This window comes from Rhinatrema bivittatum, chromosome 6 (assembly GCF_901001135.1).
Source record: "Rhinatrema bivittatum chromosome 6, aRhiBiv1.1, whole genome shotgun sequence".
Classification (NCBI taxonomy): domain Eukaryota; kingdom Metazoa; phylum Chordata; class Amphibia; order Gymnophiona; family Rhinatrematidae; genus Rhinatrema; species Rhinatrema bivittatum.
The window spans coordinates 135,528,437-135,544,292 of NC_042620.1; the positions used below are offsets into that span (position 1 = coordinate 135,528,437).

Below are 15,856 nucleotides of genomic sequence, written 5' to 3' on the forward strand. Positions count from 1 at the left end.
ATTAATTAATTGTTTTATTAAATGGGAATTAATTAGAAAGGTTTTATTAAGGTTAAGGAATTATTTTTTTTGAGAGGAGACATCAGTTTCTTTATGTTCCTCTGGGTTTTCATTAAATTCAATAGAACTCGCCTCCAGAGAACTATGTTCTCATGAGCCTCCATTTGCAATTACATGGAGGACTTTCTCCTTCTCTATATCTCCCACTTAGCTCAAACATTATCGTGATAGTATTTGGTCAAAAGTCACATACCACATGTCTACAAAATCTGGCTCAGATGGATGCTAAATCTGGTCACTAAGTGCCACTGCTGAGCAGTAGCTAAGACTCCATCACCACAGAGGCTGTGACTGTTGTCTTCACTACATCCCTAGCTCTGGCCGGCTCAAGAACAGAAGTCTTGCATGGGAACCATATCTTCTACATAACAGTACTTCCACCAAGGATTTTTATTTCCTAAACATAAATCATGTCAAATCACGCTCTTTAGTAAAATTCATGAAGTGACAAGAGGCAATGAGATTATAAATATGTACCAGTGACAGGTAGAAGGAAGGAAAGAGATCCTACAAGGCAACTCTAAAGACATGAGAAGTCAAGAATAGAGCTTGGCCATCAATATATTTTCTGAGATACTACTGTGGTCCCTGTGTGCAATAGAAACAATTGCAGAATGTAATGGTAAGAGCAATGGATGGCCCCTACCATGTGACAGGGGCCGGCCAATGGCACTAGTAGCCCTTGTCACATGGTAAGGGCAAAGAGCTGCCAGCACTGTTTTGAATACTGGCAGCCACCAGCCCGGGCATGGGAGATCATGCCCAGGCCCCCCGCTGGACCTTCAGGGACTTTGTTGATTCTGGAGGGGTTAGGGAGGGAGGGGGCCTTGAACAGGGAGGGCAACCATGGAGGAAGGGAGAGATTTACTGGTAGCTGACAGCCCGGGAGCAGAAGTTCGCTCCTAGGCCCCCTACTGGACTACCATGGACTTTCAGTGAGTTTTTGTTTCTTTTTTTATGGGGGGGGGGGGGGGTGTGCACAACATGTGTATAGTGTGCGTGTATAAGTCCAGCCAGCTAATTTATGCTGATTTTTTTGGTATACATTTCTTGACTTATACACAAGTATATATGGTATTTCAAAATACTGCTGCTCGCATTCTTGTAAATGCAAAACACCATGATCACATAACACATGTTCTCTGTTCTTTACATCAGCTCCCCTTGTCTCTATGCATACAGTACAATATTTTCACGATCATTCATAATCTCATGTACAAGAAATCAGCAATTTGGTTATGTTCAAGTTTTCGCATTTATCAACCTACACATCACCTTCACCTTTTGAAGTCCCATCAGTTAAACTAGTCAGGGCTTGATCTCACAAGGAAGCGTGCCTTTTCAGTTGCAGGTCCCACGCTTTGGAACTCTATACCAGATTCCCTAAGGCTACTATCCAATCCTAAGGAGCTCAAGAAAAAAATTGAAGACCTTATGTGCACTGGCTTTCAAACAATTAATATCTGACTGAGTCCTGGGTGAAAGCTATGGAAACAAAGAAGACATAAGTACCAAAGCCAAGAAGTGCACATATGCACCATTTGGCATGAGATGCACATTTTCAATCCAGATCAATGTGAGCATCTTATGCCAAATGATGTTCACAACTGTAGCAGCCTTGCCATTTAAGGTAAGGTGAATCTACAGCTCTGGCTCAAGTGGTGTCTAGCCACTCAGCCATGCCCTCGAGCACATCTGGTTCCAGCCATTGGACAAGGTGCTCCTCCATGGGTATGAGCACAGTTGGACAAAGGGCTCCTATACTGGTTTGCCATATGTATTTGTTGTGGTTAGCAACCTTTGTCTTCAATTGTGCCTTTATGTCCCGGTACCTTTGGGCCACCTGCTCCCCATTGCATTTCACACCAGTTCGCCAGGACATAGCCTGGACAATGGTGGGCCAATTTTGGACCTTGGATGCCCTCAAGGTCTTGGACGCATGGTTGCCAAAGAGCATGGCAAAATATTCCAGAACCCCTGCGATGATCATCTCATTGTCCTCCTGGCTGTTCTTCAATCCCTCAGACAAACACACCCTGCTGCCTGGCTGCCACTTCTACTTCCAGAGAGATGTTCTCCCTTTGCTCACTCTCACTCATCTCTCCCATCCCTTCCTCACTCTCCTCCTGTACTTGCCCTTCCAACTCCCCTCCATTTTGCCCTCTCTGTCTATCCCTAGCCTGTCATCTTCATTCCACTGGATTCATCTGCTTATCCCCTCCCCCCACCTCCTCTTATTCCTTCCCCCTCCCTACTCTTAACCCTGACCCTACTTCTACTACTACTCCTTCGCCTAGCACTCCTGCCCTCATACTCCCTCCTCCTATCCTCCCTCCCCCTTCTTCTTTCCTCACGCCTCTCCTCTCTCCCCTGCCTCTCCCACTCCATCCTCTCCACCCTTCCCCACCACCACTCCTCCTCACTCCTCCACACCACAATCACCACTATTCCTCCCAACTCCTCCAAACAAAAAGACAGTCAAATGTGACAAACTGACAAAAACTTTCACACAGAGATAAAGACAAGAGACAAAGGTAAATGAAAACAGATGAGAACAGAAAAGAACAGGACAATGCATTCAAATATTGCTAATCTCTTACACCGATCAACTACCTAAATCACCAACTCACCTTCTCTCCTCTAAGCAGCGCCTAGACACAACCTCAAAGAGATAGCTGCAGGAAGCTGGTATATATAAACAACCAAAAAATATAACTTGCCACGTGTAAACTAAAGTGCACAGTGTAAAATGATGCTCGACACACTGACACTACATGAGATGCAATAATGTAACATGCTTTGTGAAAATTGCTTATGCAATGCAGTACACAAGAAATTAGTCTAACCATGCCCACTTTTTAATCGTGGGGGCTATTTCCTCTATATTTACAGCATTTTGATAAATTTAGGCTTCTGCTGGATAAAGCTGTTCTGCTCCAGAATGCCCTAAACTACCCTTGACATAGCTGGATAAATTCTCAGCGAGCTAAAACTTATCATGCTATGTGATTTGTTATGCTCAGGCTTGTGAACCCTTGGGCCGAAGGGAGGATGGAATACCTTAGGAGGAAGATCCGTAGGTTCTCCCGTCGGGTTGCGAGGCAGGAACAGAAGACGTGACCAGCTGACCCTCGGCACTGGAGACAGAGGCGACTGTGGAGGCAGACGAAGAGTTGTGACGTCGAGGAAGGAGCTGTGTCTTCGCCACTGGAAGCCTGCGGTCCCCCCCAGGAGGAGCCCTTAGGGACCCAGACCGCTGGGACTTAGGTGGACCTTTGAGAGCTCAAGAAGCAGTGGGTTTGGTGCAAGGGCCGACTGGAGCTTCACCCCTGGAAGCCCGCGGTCCCCCCGGGAGGAGCCCGTAGGGACCCGGGCCGCTGGGACTTAGGTGGGCCCTTGGAGACGATGGTCCAGAAGAAGTCATAGGTCAAGTACCAGAGGGTCATCGCTTACCAGTCCGAGGTCACACCAAGGGATCACCTCTTGCCAGTCCAAAGGCACACACCAGAGAATCACCGTTTCCCAATCCGAAGTCAAACACCAGGAATCACCGCTAGTCGATCTGAAGTCAGGAACCAGGAACACCAAGACAAGACAGGAACAAGGATCCGAAGTAGAAGAACTCACCGAAGCAAGCAGAACTAACTAACCCAAAAGTTGCCAAGTCGAGGAATGAGCGAGGAAGCCTCCTTTTATACTTCCTCTGCTCTGGCTCATAGGGAACAGCTGAACCTGGTTAAAGGGATCAGGTCCCTTTAAATCTAATGAGGAGGCATGGCCTCGTACCTAAAGATGGTGGAGGCCATCTTGGATTTCCTCCGCGGAGGAAATGCTGCAGGACGCCGCGAGGGAGGCTCCCCACCTGGCGGCCAGAGTGGGGACCGGCACCGAAGCGACGGGCATCGGGTCAGGGGTCTCCCCCAGAGTTCCCGCAGCGGGTCGCCAACACGGGCAAGGTAGGGGGCCGCGCTCGTGGCCTTCCACGAGCACGGAACACAACATGATTGGTGGTCAGACAAGCAAGATTTTGAAATCCCAGCATTTGTCTTGCTAAGTACCAAACAAATATATCAATAAACAAAAGGTACCCAAATATTTTAAAATAAGTATACCAAATAAAATGTATTAAATAATCATACCAGTCAGGTTAGGGCTAGAGCCATTTCACTTGCCGGTCCTAAAATTTGGAACTCCCTGCCAACTGAACTACATTTATAATCGGATCTAAAGTCTTTCAGAAAAGACCTAAAGACTTGGTTATTCAACAAGGCTTATCAAGACTCAGAATAATATCTATGACAAAACTCTGGTGCAGTAGCCTGTTTCTCTGTTTCTTTGTCAAGGCCTATTTCCTTTTTATTTAGTCTTTTATCTTCTTTTACTTGGATGAAGCTCTACTGTAAGCTTGAATTTTATTTTCTTTTACTTGTATTTATAACTTAATTAACTTTTATGTTTATTTTATTTTAAATCATTGTAACCATGTGAACCATTGTGATGGCATCCCCGAACGACGGTATACAAAATAAATAAATAAATAAAATAACATGACAAATTATTTGACTTGACTTGACATCAACAAATATTGCATGTCACTCATAATTTCTGACTGCTTTTCTTAGTTGCTATAGTTTCCCTGAGGTGAAAAATACCAATTTTTCTACTGCAGTTTTACATAGCCCATATACTTTAATAGTAAACAGAAAAATATTAAATGAGAATTTTTATTTTATTTCATGGACACTATTTGTTTGAAGGGCCAAAAATGAAATGAAAATTGTCTCATTGGTTGCATTTTACCCATTTATTTCAAACAAATGCAAATCCCTACTATCCAGCTAACTTTCTTAGCCAGCAAGCAGCTGCATATGGATCTCTTAGTATTTCCATTCCATCATTGGATATTGACTTAAGGAACACATCATCCTGACTCATAAGAACATATTGGGTCAGACCAAGAGTCTATCAAGCCCAGTATTCTGTGTCCAACAGTAGCCAATGAAGTCACAAGGACCTGACAAGTAACCAAACATTAAAGACCCACATTTTTATTCCCCCGTGCACGTAAATTCCAGGGGTTACATGTGCGGCTGGGCCTCGCAAAAGGGACGGTCCCAGGGGGCAGGGAGGGGCAGAGTTGGAGGTGGCCAATACAGCTGGTGTAAGTTCTGAAACAAAAAAAAGGTAGGCCATTTTAAGGGGTTAGGGAGGAAAGGGGAAGAGGGACGGAGTATGGGCAAGGGGATAGGGAAATTCCCTCCCAGTCCGCTCCTTGTACGCCCCGCCCCAGATTTTATAGCATGCGTACGGATGCATGTGCACGCATATGTTTAAAAATCTACCCTTAAATGAATAGATTCCAGGCTACTAATCCTTATTGTTTAATAGCAGTTTATGGAATTCTGCTCTAGGAACTTATCCAAACCTTTTTTAAACCCAGCTACACTAACTGCCATAATCACATCCTCTAGCAATGAATTCCAAAGCATAATTACATATTGAGTGAAAAAGAGTTTTCTCTGATTTGTTTTAAATGAGCTACTTGCTAACTGCATGGAGTGCCCCCAGTCCTTGTATTATCTGAAAGAGTAAATAACTGATTTACATTTATCCATTCTAGACATCTCATGACTTTACAGAACTCTATCATATCCCATCTCAGCTATCTCTTCTCCAAGCTGAACAGCCCTAACCTCTTTAGCCTTTCCTCATGGGGAAGTCATTCCATTCCCTTTATCATGTTGGTCTTCCTTCTTGGTACCTTCTCCAGTGCAGCTATATCTTTTTTGAGATGTGGCGACCAAAATTGTAGACAGTACTCAAGGTGCAGTCTCACCATGGAGCAATACAGAAGCATTAAAACATTTTATTCACCATTCTATTCCTAATAATTCCTACATTCTGTTTGCTTTTTTGACCGACAAAGCACACTGAGCAAATAATTTCAATGTATTATCCACTAGGATGCCTAGATCTTTTTTCTGGATGGTAGCTCCTAATATGGAACATTTATTTTATTTATTTATTTATTTCTTTTGTATACCGACATTCGATCGAGATATCACATCGGTTTCCAGATAACTAAAGGAATAGGGTGATAACAGCCCTATTTTACATTATAACATGGTATTAAATAGATATAAGAATATTTTACATTATAACATGGTAATAAATATAACAAGAATAAATATAACAAGAATATAACAAGAATATAACAAGAACATAATAAGGGGGCGGATTTTCTAAGTTCGCAGAATTTAGAAAATCTGGTGGGGGGGTGAAACAGGGGGGCGGACCTGCGCTAGCCGGCAGCGATCGCACAGCCGTGTTGCGATCGCTGCCGGCGACGCGCCAAATAACTACACCATAAAAGGTGTAGTTATTAGGCGCAAAATAGGCAGCGAAAAGGCTCCTTACCTTTTCGCTGTCTGCGCCATCTTCGCAAAGTTGGCTCCGGTGACGCACCGACTCCTCCTCTTCCGGGGCCGACTCCGCCCTGATGTCCCCTTCGCAGGTGTGCGCTACGATTTCTAGCTATCGCACGCTTGTGCTGGTAGAGCAAGCGTGCGATAGCCTTAGAAAAAAAGGCCCAATGTGTAACTACAGCATGAGTTATTTTTCCCTATATGCATCACCTTGCACATTAAATTTCTTCTGCCATTTGAATGCCCAATTCCTCCTGATTGTGATTTAAATACTCTGAATAATTTTGTTTCATCTGTAAATTTGATTACCTCATTCATCAAATTCCTTTCCAGATCATTTATAAATATATTGCAAAGCATCAGGCCAAGTATAGATTTCTGAGGCACTCCACTGTTTACCCATTTCCAGTGAGAAAATTGACTATTTAATCTCACTCTCTGTTTCCTGTCTTTTTTTTTTTTATTATTATTTCTCAAATTTTTAACAATACAATCAAGAATACCTTGATAGACATATATGGCCATTCAGAAATACATATATATAAAGTTACCAATAAGAAACATTGTCAAAACCATATTTAAGTTCCAAGTCCTCTAAATAGGGGGAAAATTCAAAAGGTAACATTTCAAAGGCATATTATTCACATGATATTCTAAAGAAATAATAGACGGTCTTACTAGGATAGCTATTTCCATCTTTTAGAGCTATTTCTAGGTATATTACTGAGGAATTGCAGCTTCTACATTTTGTTCAATATCCTTATCTGTAATAAACGTTATCAGGTGTGACGGCTGAAAAAAACAATACTGTACTGTCTGGTATGTAATACTACATTTGATTGGGAATTTTAATTTAAACTGCTCCCATTTGCAAAAGTTTAGGTCTTATATTGAGAAATTCCTTCCTTCTCCTTTGAGTGTCTTTAGTGACAACAGGAAACATTCTAACATTCAACTGACAAAATTTCTCTTTAATATTTCTGAAAAATAATTTTGTACCCACTCTTTATCCGAATTTAATAAAAAGGAAATAATCAAAGAGGCTAGCTGAGCCATTTCTAAGTTTGTAGATTCCAAAATTTCAGTAACATTTAATGGTGTTATTGACTGAAATTCTTGTTCTTTCTCGTAATTTTCCAAGCACGGATGTAATAAATTTGAGTAAGAGGAGGCAACGCTTGTTGGGGAATTTTCAGAAATTTTAAAGCAAATTTGTTCCACATTTCTTTCGCCGATAAGGCTGGCAACTTCGGAACGTTTACCAGCCTCAAGTTTCTACTTCGCATTTGGTTTTCAAGATTTTCCATCTTCCTAGACAAATATTGATTTTCTTTTATTATCAACTCATTTTGGTTACTTAATCTTTTTAATTCACAAGTAGTATTCTCTATTGCCTGATCTCTCTTTTTATCATCAAGAATTATCTTGTTAACCCTGGATTCCAATTTTTCTATATTGTTAACCATAGGTTTCAATTGCAGAGTAACATTTTTATTTAAGTCCACTAGGGTTTCCCATATAAGTCTAGTGAAAATGCAGGTGGTCTTACAATTGCAATATTCCAGCATCATCACAACCTTGAATAGCTTCCTGGGGCGACAACAAACCCTCTATAACATTCCCCTCTGAAATATTAACCACATTGGTCTCTCCTGCAACTGGAATCAAAGTTGTTCCTAGTCCACCACCTCGTTCGCTACTCTCTTCAAGAAGTGACAGAGTGTCCTTAAATGATTCCAATCTTACCGTTGCAGGGTTTTCAGGGGGTGCTCTTTGATCTGGGGACAACGAGATCTCTAAGTCACGAAGGGGTACAATGCCTTCCTGTAACCCTTCAAGTGACATTTCACCCGGAGTTATGACTCCCCTTTTGATGTAGGCATCCATTGGGCCCAACACCGGACTCGCTACCGTACCTTCCACTGTAAGCCTCTCTCTAACCCTACGTTTACGGGCTGAGTGAGGCATAACTTTAAGAAAGAAAGAAATCCAGAAAACAAAGGTACTTAGCTGAGTTAGATCATCTTTTTCTTGAATTCCCCCTGGTGGAGATGAGAAGAGTACAGGAGCTTCTTAGATAAATCAAAACCAAAGCCATGCCAGCGGCAGCTGCACGCTGCAGGGAGGAGATTTTTAAGCCTCCTCCGACGTCGCACACCGGTGACGGCACTTGGGGGTGTGTCCTCGGCCCACCTCATCAGTGCTCCCGGAATGCTCTAGCCCAACAGGTCTCTGGTCTCCTTCTCCAGACATGCACACAGGACACTCACTCTCTCCCCTTCCCGGTCAACTGGGGAAAGTACTTTGGGAGGCGGTTTTTAAGCCTCCTCCAACGTCGCATGCCGGTGACGTCACTTAGGATGTGTCCTCGGCCCACCTCGTCGGTGCTCCCAGAACGCTCCATTCCCAACAGGTCTCCAGTCTCCTTCTCCATACACACACACAGGATGCTCACTCTCTCCCCTTCCTGGTCTCCTCTGTTTCCTGTCTTTTAACCAGTTTGCAATCCATGAAAGGACAATGCCTCCTATCCCATGACTTTTTAGTTTTCTTAGAAGCCTCTCATGAGGGACTTTGTCAAACCCCTGAAAATCAAAATACTCTACATCTACTGGTTCACATTTATCCACATGTTTATCAAGCCCTTCAAAAATATGAAGCAGATTTCTCAGGCAAGATTTCCCTTTGGGTAAATCTATGCTGACTGTGTTCCATTAAACCATGCCTTTCTATATGCTCTGTGATTTTGATATTTAGAATAGTTTGCAGCATTTTTCCCGACACTGAATTCAGGCTCACCAGTTTATAGTTTCCTGGATCACCCCTGGAGCCCTTTTTAAATATCGGGGTTACATTGGCCACCCTCCAGTCTTCAGGTACAATGGATGATTTTAATTCTAGGTTACAAATTTTAACTAACAGATCTGAAATTTCATTTTTCATTTTTTAGTTCCTTCAAACCCTGGGGTGCATACTATCTGCTCCAAGTGATTTGCTACTCATTAGTTTATCAATAAGAACATAAGAACATAAGAAAATGCCATACTGGGTCAGACCAAGGGTCCATCAAGCCCAGCATCCTGTTTCCAACAGTGGCCAATCCAGGCCATAAGAACCTGGCAATTACCTCAAAACTAAGTCTATTCCATGTTACCATTTCTAATGGCAGTGGCTATTCTCTAAGTGAACTTAATAGCAGGTAATGGACTTCTCCTCCAAGAACTTATCCAATCCTTTTTTAAACACAGCTATACTAACTGCACTAACCACATCCTCTGGCAACAAATTCCAGAGTTTAATTGTGCGTTGAGTAAAAAAGAACTTTCTCCGATTAGTTTTAAATGTGCCACATGCTAACGTCATGGAATGCCCCCTAGTCTTTCTACTATCCGAAAGAGTAAATAACCGATTCACATCTACCCGTTCTAGACCTCTCATGATTTTAAACACCTCTATCATATCCCCCCTCAGTCGTCTCTTCTCCAAGCTGAAAAGTCCTAACCTCTTTAGTCTTTCCTCATAGGGGAGCTGTTCCATTCCCCTTATCATTTTGGTAGCCCTTCTCTGTACCTTCTCCATCGCAATTATATTATATTATATCTTCCAGGCTCACCGTTATTTTGTTCAGTTCATCTGTCTCATCACTTTTGAAAATGATTTATGGAACTCACATCTCCTCAACATCTTCATTAGTAAACACAGAAGCAAAGAATTAATTTAGTCTTTCTGCAATGGCCTTATCTTCCCTAAGAGCCCCTTTAACCCCTCGGTCATCTAATAGTCCAACCGACTCACTTGCAGGTTTGCTGCTTTGGATATATTTTTAAAAGGTTTTATTATGACTTTTTGCCTCTATGGCCAACTTCATTTTAAATTCTCTCTTAGCCTGTCTTATCAATGTTTTACACTTAACATGGCAATGCTTATGCTTTTTCCTCACTCTTTCAACTTTCCCTTTCTGATGTTATTTGTTCCTTTGCTATCCATGCCTCTACCTATTATAATCAGTGGAATTTGTGGAATCAAATACAGTATATTTCATGCATATTCTTTGTGGATATTTGAAAAATTGGATTGGTTGGGTGGGTTAAGAGGATCGAGTTTAGAAACATTGCCTTACCATTCCCTGTATTTTCTAAATAATGTGTCCCTAATGAATACACAAGGAGGTCAATATTCAAAGTCATTTAGATGGATAACTCAAAGGTTATCCCTTATTTATTTATTTATTTATTTATTTATTTATAGGCTTTTATATACTGGTATTAGTAGGGACATCATACCGGTTTACATAAGAACAACAGGATTGAAATTACAATGTAACAGGGAGAAGGAACTGGGAGGGGGGAAAACTTAAGCGCAGCATAGAAGAAAGGTAAACAACCATGAGAGTTGAACTAAGAGGAGCCATAAACAAAAAACGGAGGAGGTATCACAAGATGGCTTAGCTTGAGGAAAACGGTGGGAGAGGAGGTTTATGCTTTTAGCACTAGAAGTATAAGTGCTGAAAGTTATATGGTAAGCCATTTATTACAGCTGGATAAGTCATTGTCTAGCTAAAATCTAGTCGGATAAAAAAAAGACATTCCAGGTGCATTTTGGGGAGGAGTTGAGATATCCGACTAGCTTAGTTGATTTTCAATTTTATCCAGATAACGTGAGACAGGTTTCAGAGCAAGTCTAAAATTATTGTGGCCTTGTGTAGCTGGATAACTAGTTACTTAACTGGATATTTTCAAAAACATCAAGTAGCACAGTCAGAATTAAAAAAATAAAAAGAAATAAAAGAGCCTATAGCCTGTTTCTCTCCCTTTCCAAACCTAATTAATAAAGGGCCTTGTCAGGTCATGCAATCCGCTAAACATCTCCAACATTACTGTACACATTACAGTCCACAGCTCCCCATCCCCATTTTCAATGTTTTCTTGAAAATTGTTCCCCTTGGATCTTCCTCTCTCCTGCAATCCCAATAGGCCCGGGTCATCTCCACCCCTTCAGACTGCCTCAACCCACGCCGAAATACCCCCAAAAAAATCCTTGCTGGGCATAAGGTCTTAACTCTCCCATTCATGCCTCTCCAGCACCGCTTTTGATGGAAGCAGCACTGAAAGCATAATCTATGATCGGTTTATGCTTTCAGCATTAGAAGTATAAGTGCTGAAAGTTACAGTAATATCAGAGATGTTTTGGGGGATGGGGAGCATATGGCCTGATAGAGCCATTTAATAATTAGGTTGGGGAAAGGAGAGATTTGTCCACAGACCCTTTTCTTTTTTTTTTTTTTTAATTCTGACAGTACTACTTATCTGGATTTTTATTTTTAAAGATATCTGGTTAAGTAGCTAGTTATCAGGCCACACAAGGCAGGATAATTTTAGACCTGCTCTGATGTAGGTCTAAAGTTATCTGGCTAACTTAGCAGGATAGCACTGAAAATCAGCTAAGTTAGCCAGATATACTTATTAACCAATAAACATAAACCAATAAACAAAAATAGAGACACTGATAAGGGTCCACACATGAAAAAGCACTCACACACACACAATCAAATATAAAAGAAAATATAAAAATGGGACACCATCATCCAAAACATCTCAAAACAATCCCAATAAAACTAGAAATCATCTGGTAATTCAATGTTGTTTGTGAAGCTTTGTAAATTTATACTAAGTTTATCTGTGGATTTGTTATAGCAAAGCACTTAAAGATTTGATGGACATTGAATATTATTATTTTTTACTCTTTATTTGGATTTTGATGAACACTTTTTTTTTATTTGTAGATTATCTTTTTATTGTTTTGGGATTCTTTTGAGATATTTTTGGGTAGTGGTGTCCCAGGTTTATGTTGTCATTGATATGTAAGTGTGAGAGTGTGTGTGTGTGTGTGTGTGTGTGTGTGTACTATATGTTTTTTCATCTGTGGGCCCTAATCTATGTCTATTTTATTGTTGTATTTTTTTCTTTATGTTTACTGGTTAATGTAAATCAGTGGTGGCCAGAGATTATGTATTATATGCAATATTTGTTGATGTAAATTCAAGTTTCATAAGTTTTGTTATGTTATCATTATTTAGTACATTTGATTATGGTATACTTATTTTAAAATAATTGGGTACAGATTTTGTTGTTTTTTGAGATATATATTAATAAATATAAATACTTATTTATTTATTTATGTTTGTGTTAGTAGCTGTATAGTTTAAACCATTGATTAATTTATAATGTGCTAAACTTAGACAAATGGACTGCATATGGACCTCTCAAAAACTGAAGTGGCCATGTGGTGTTCAAAAGAAGCAAAAGCACTTGGGGTAACTAGGAAACTATGACATAATTGAAGTGAGAGGTATCTCTAAAACATGAGAAGAACTAATTGAGACAAAAGACATGTCCTTTATTGGCTGATTTGTAAGAGGCCATTCAGGCCAGTGGACAGAATAGACAGAAAGTATAGTGTAACTAAACTTATGAAACAATGGAAGGAGAAGTCCAGTTTTTAAAACTCTTGCACCAACAGATTATTTTAGTTTTTATTATATCTGCCTTTCTAAGACTGGATTTCTTCATTGCTGTAGGTGAGTCGGTTAATGAATCTGATTTTCTCTTGTAACAGGGCTGGTTTGCTGGGAGAAATCTGGCAGTATCTCAGGTTACAACCAAATACTTCCTTTGGATTGATGATGACTTTTTATTCAATGAAAAAACTAAAATTGAGAAGCTGGTTGATGTGTTGGAAAAGACAAACTTGGATGTGGTAAGAGCTAAGAATACTCCTGGGACAAGGTGGTGATTTGTTCAGAAAATACAACTGAATAAGCAGGATTTTAAAAAACCCTGAAGGACTTACTCTTTAGGGAAAAATGCACTCACCATGTACTCCCATTCAGTTCTTCCCTCCCCCTCCCTAAAATATAATTTGATTTGAGAGTAGCAAGAGGCAGGAGTAAATGATAAGTGCATTTCTTCCCTGGTAAAGACACACCCCATCCCATCCCTATGGAGCCCTCTCCTCTTCTTCTCCTGCCTTATTCTTCTTTTGACAGCCATAACTTTTACTCTCATCTCACTCTTTCTCCTTATCCACCCTCACTCTCCCTCCTCTTTTCCCCCCAAGTTTCTTTTTGTTGTGCATCCCGTCCACAATCGGCCTCCGTCCAGGCCTGCTCACCTCACTAACTCCGCCACGGGTCCCAGGTCGTCCTCCCCTGCAGCAGCAGCGAGCACAGCCAGGTCTCGGCATCCCACGAGGTCTTTCGCTGGGCCTTCTACCTCCAGCCAGGCCTCACAGCAGGGCTCGGCGTCCTCCATGGCGTCGGCCCCGCCCCTAGGTGCACGCGGACCACCTAGTCCCTTACAGGGCCAGGGGTGGATCCCAGCTCCGTGGCACGTCCTGATTGAACACTGTATAAAAAGAAGTGCCTGCCTACACTTCCTTCCCTTGGCAATCGGGTCGATAACGCCTGTGATTTCTAGTTTGCCTGCATACCCAGTATTTGTTCCAGTCTCGTTCCAGTCCTGTTCCAGCATCCTTCGGTTCCTGTGTTCTCCTGTTTCTTCTTCTCCCCAGGTAGTGCCTCTCAGACTGTCTTCTTGGTACTGACCTCTGCCTGTTCTTGGCTACGTTGATCGCCGCCTGGATTTGATCTTTGCCTGCTTCCTCAACCACATCTGCACGCTGCCTGGAACCGACCTCTGCCTAACCTCTGACGGCTGCCTGGAACCTGACCTCTGCTTTGCCTGACTACCCACGGACTGACCACTGGAACCTGACCCTTGCTTTGGCTGACTATCGACGGACTGACCACTGATATTGACCTCTGCTTTGGCTGACTATGCTATCTTGACTCTCGCCTTGATCCTTGCCATTCATTCCAAGTCTCTACTCTGGCCTTATCTGGCACCCCGGAATTCTAGCCAGAACATCGACCGCGCACCCTTGATCATGATGGGCACACCTCTGAACTTTCTCTCAAAGAGATCCTGCGAGGCCCACCTAAGACCAGGCAGCCCGGGTAACCAAGGGCTCAACCTGAGGGAATCCCGGGTTGCTAGTGTTGAAGCTCCAGTTAAGCCTCTGTCTCCTCCTGTGCTCCACCTCCTGGTGACAAGCGCTCTCTGGGTCCGACCAGGGAGCCTACCAATCCTGCACTAGGCCAAGGGTCCACCTCCCAGCACAACACTTTTCTCTTCCTCCCCACTTTCTATCTTCTTGCTCTCCTACCTATTCCACAGCCTTTTCTTTCCTAGATCCTGATTGGATCCAGAAATGCAGCCTCCTCTATTAGGGCCCCAGTTGAGACTGAAGGCTCTGCCCTGACATAATGAAAAAATCCATTGACTCAAGGAAAGCAAGAGCTCATTTTTCAAACCCTGCTAATGAGAGTCCAGATGCTTCACTAGAGGCTCAACTTCTTCACATGCAAGAATAAAAAGGATATTTATGAACATGGGTAATGAGTATGCAGAGATGAACTGAAGGTATTTGTTTGTCTCTTAGGCTCAGATGTTCAAACCTATTATATGCATAAAACACAGTTGTATGCACAAGTTACACCCTCCATACAGCAGGGTTAATTTGGGTGTTCTCCAGGCCACTAATCCAGGAATTTTCAAAGTGAATTTATGTGCAAAAGCTTGCTTTGAAAATTATGAGTAAAGTCTGCACATAAAAGGTAAGTGCAAAATTTACAGCAACTTGCAGTTTTTAAATTACCCTGTTTCATAGCATGTAGACAGATAGACTCAGGACCAGTGAGTTATGCTCCCCTGCCAGAAGATGGAGACAGAGCAAGCTGACACTAAAGTATATATACTCCACAGTATATATACGTATGCAGTGATCCCAGCCTCCCAGTATTCTCCATCTCCAGCAGACGGTGGACGTGTATCTCCCTATGGGGTTTGCCCTTCTTTTGAAAGGAGAATTCTAATTTAAGAAAAAAGGAAAAGCCCCACTATCCTGCGGTGATACTTAAAGGTCCCTCCCCCACTTGAGATATTTGTGAGGTGATTTTGTGATCCCTCAGAGGTGTGCCTTGCTCCTGTAGCTGGTTCCCAGCGTGGACTTTGCTGCTTGTGCAGCTGAAAGGCAGCAGGTGTATAGGCCGAGTGTGACAGTGATGGCTAAAGCCCTCTCGCCCCACAGCCAGAGATCATCTCTGTACTCAGCCGGTAAGCACTGATCTCAGATAAGTGTTAAAAAAAAGAAAAGGAAAAGGTTTTACCCTTAGCGACAGAGACAGTCAGAGGGGTTTTCAGGACTTCCTCCGGTCTCCGTGCTCAACACGCCATTCCAATATCCGTTCCCACTCCCATCAGGATTTTGGGACCTGGGCAGCCTTGTGGGCTGAGCATCCCTGTTGGGCTAGG

The 15,856-nt window shown here is 42.2% G+C and overlaps 1 protein-coding gene across 1 annotated transcript in view; it reads left to right on the forward strand.

Moving 5' to 3' along the window:
• Window positions 1-15,856, forward strand: part of LOC115093750 (beta-1,4 N-acetylgalactosaminyltransferase 2-like) — a 201,484-nt gene that overhangs the window by 153,367 nt on the left and 32,261 nt on the right. The window contains exon 9 of the mRNA XM_029605955.1: window positions 13,101-13,241. Within this exon, the coding sequence (XP_029461815.1) occupies window positions 13,101-13,241 (141 nt within the window). The remainder of the gene's footprint in view (window positions 1-13,100; window positions 13,242-15,856) is intronic.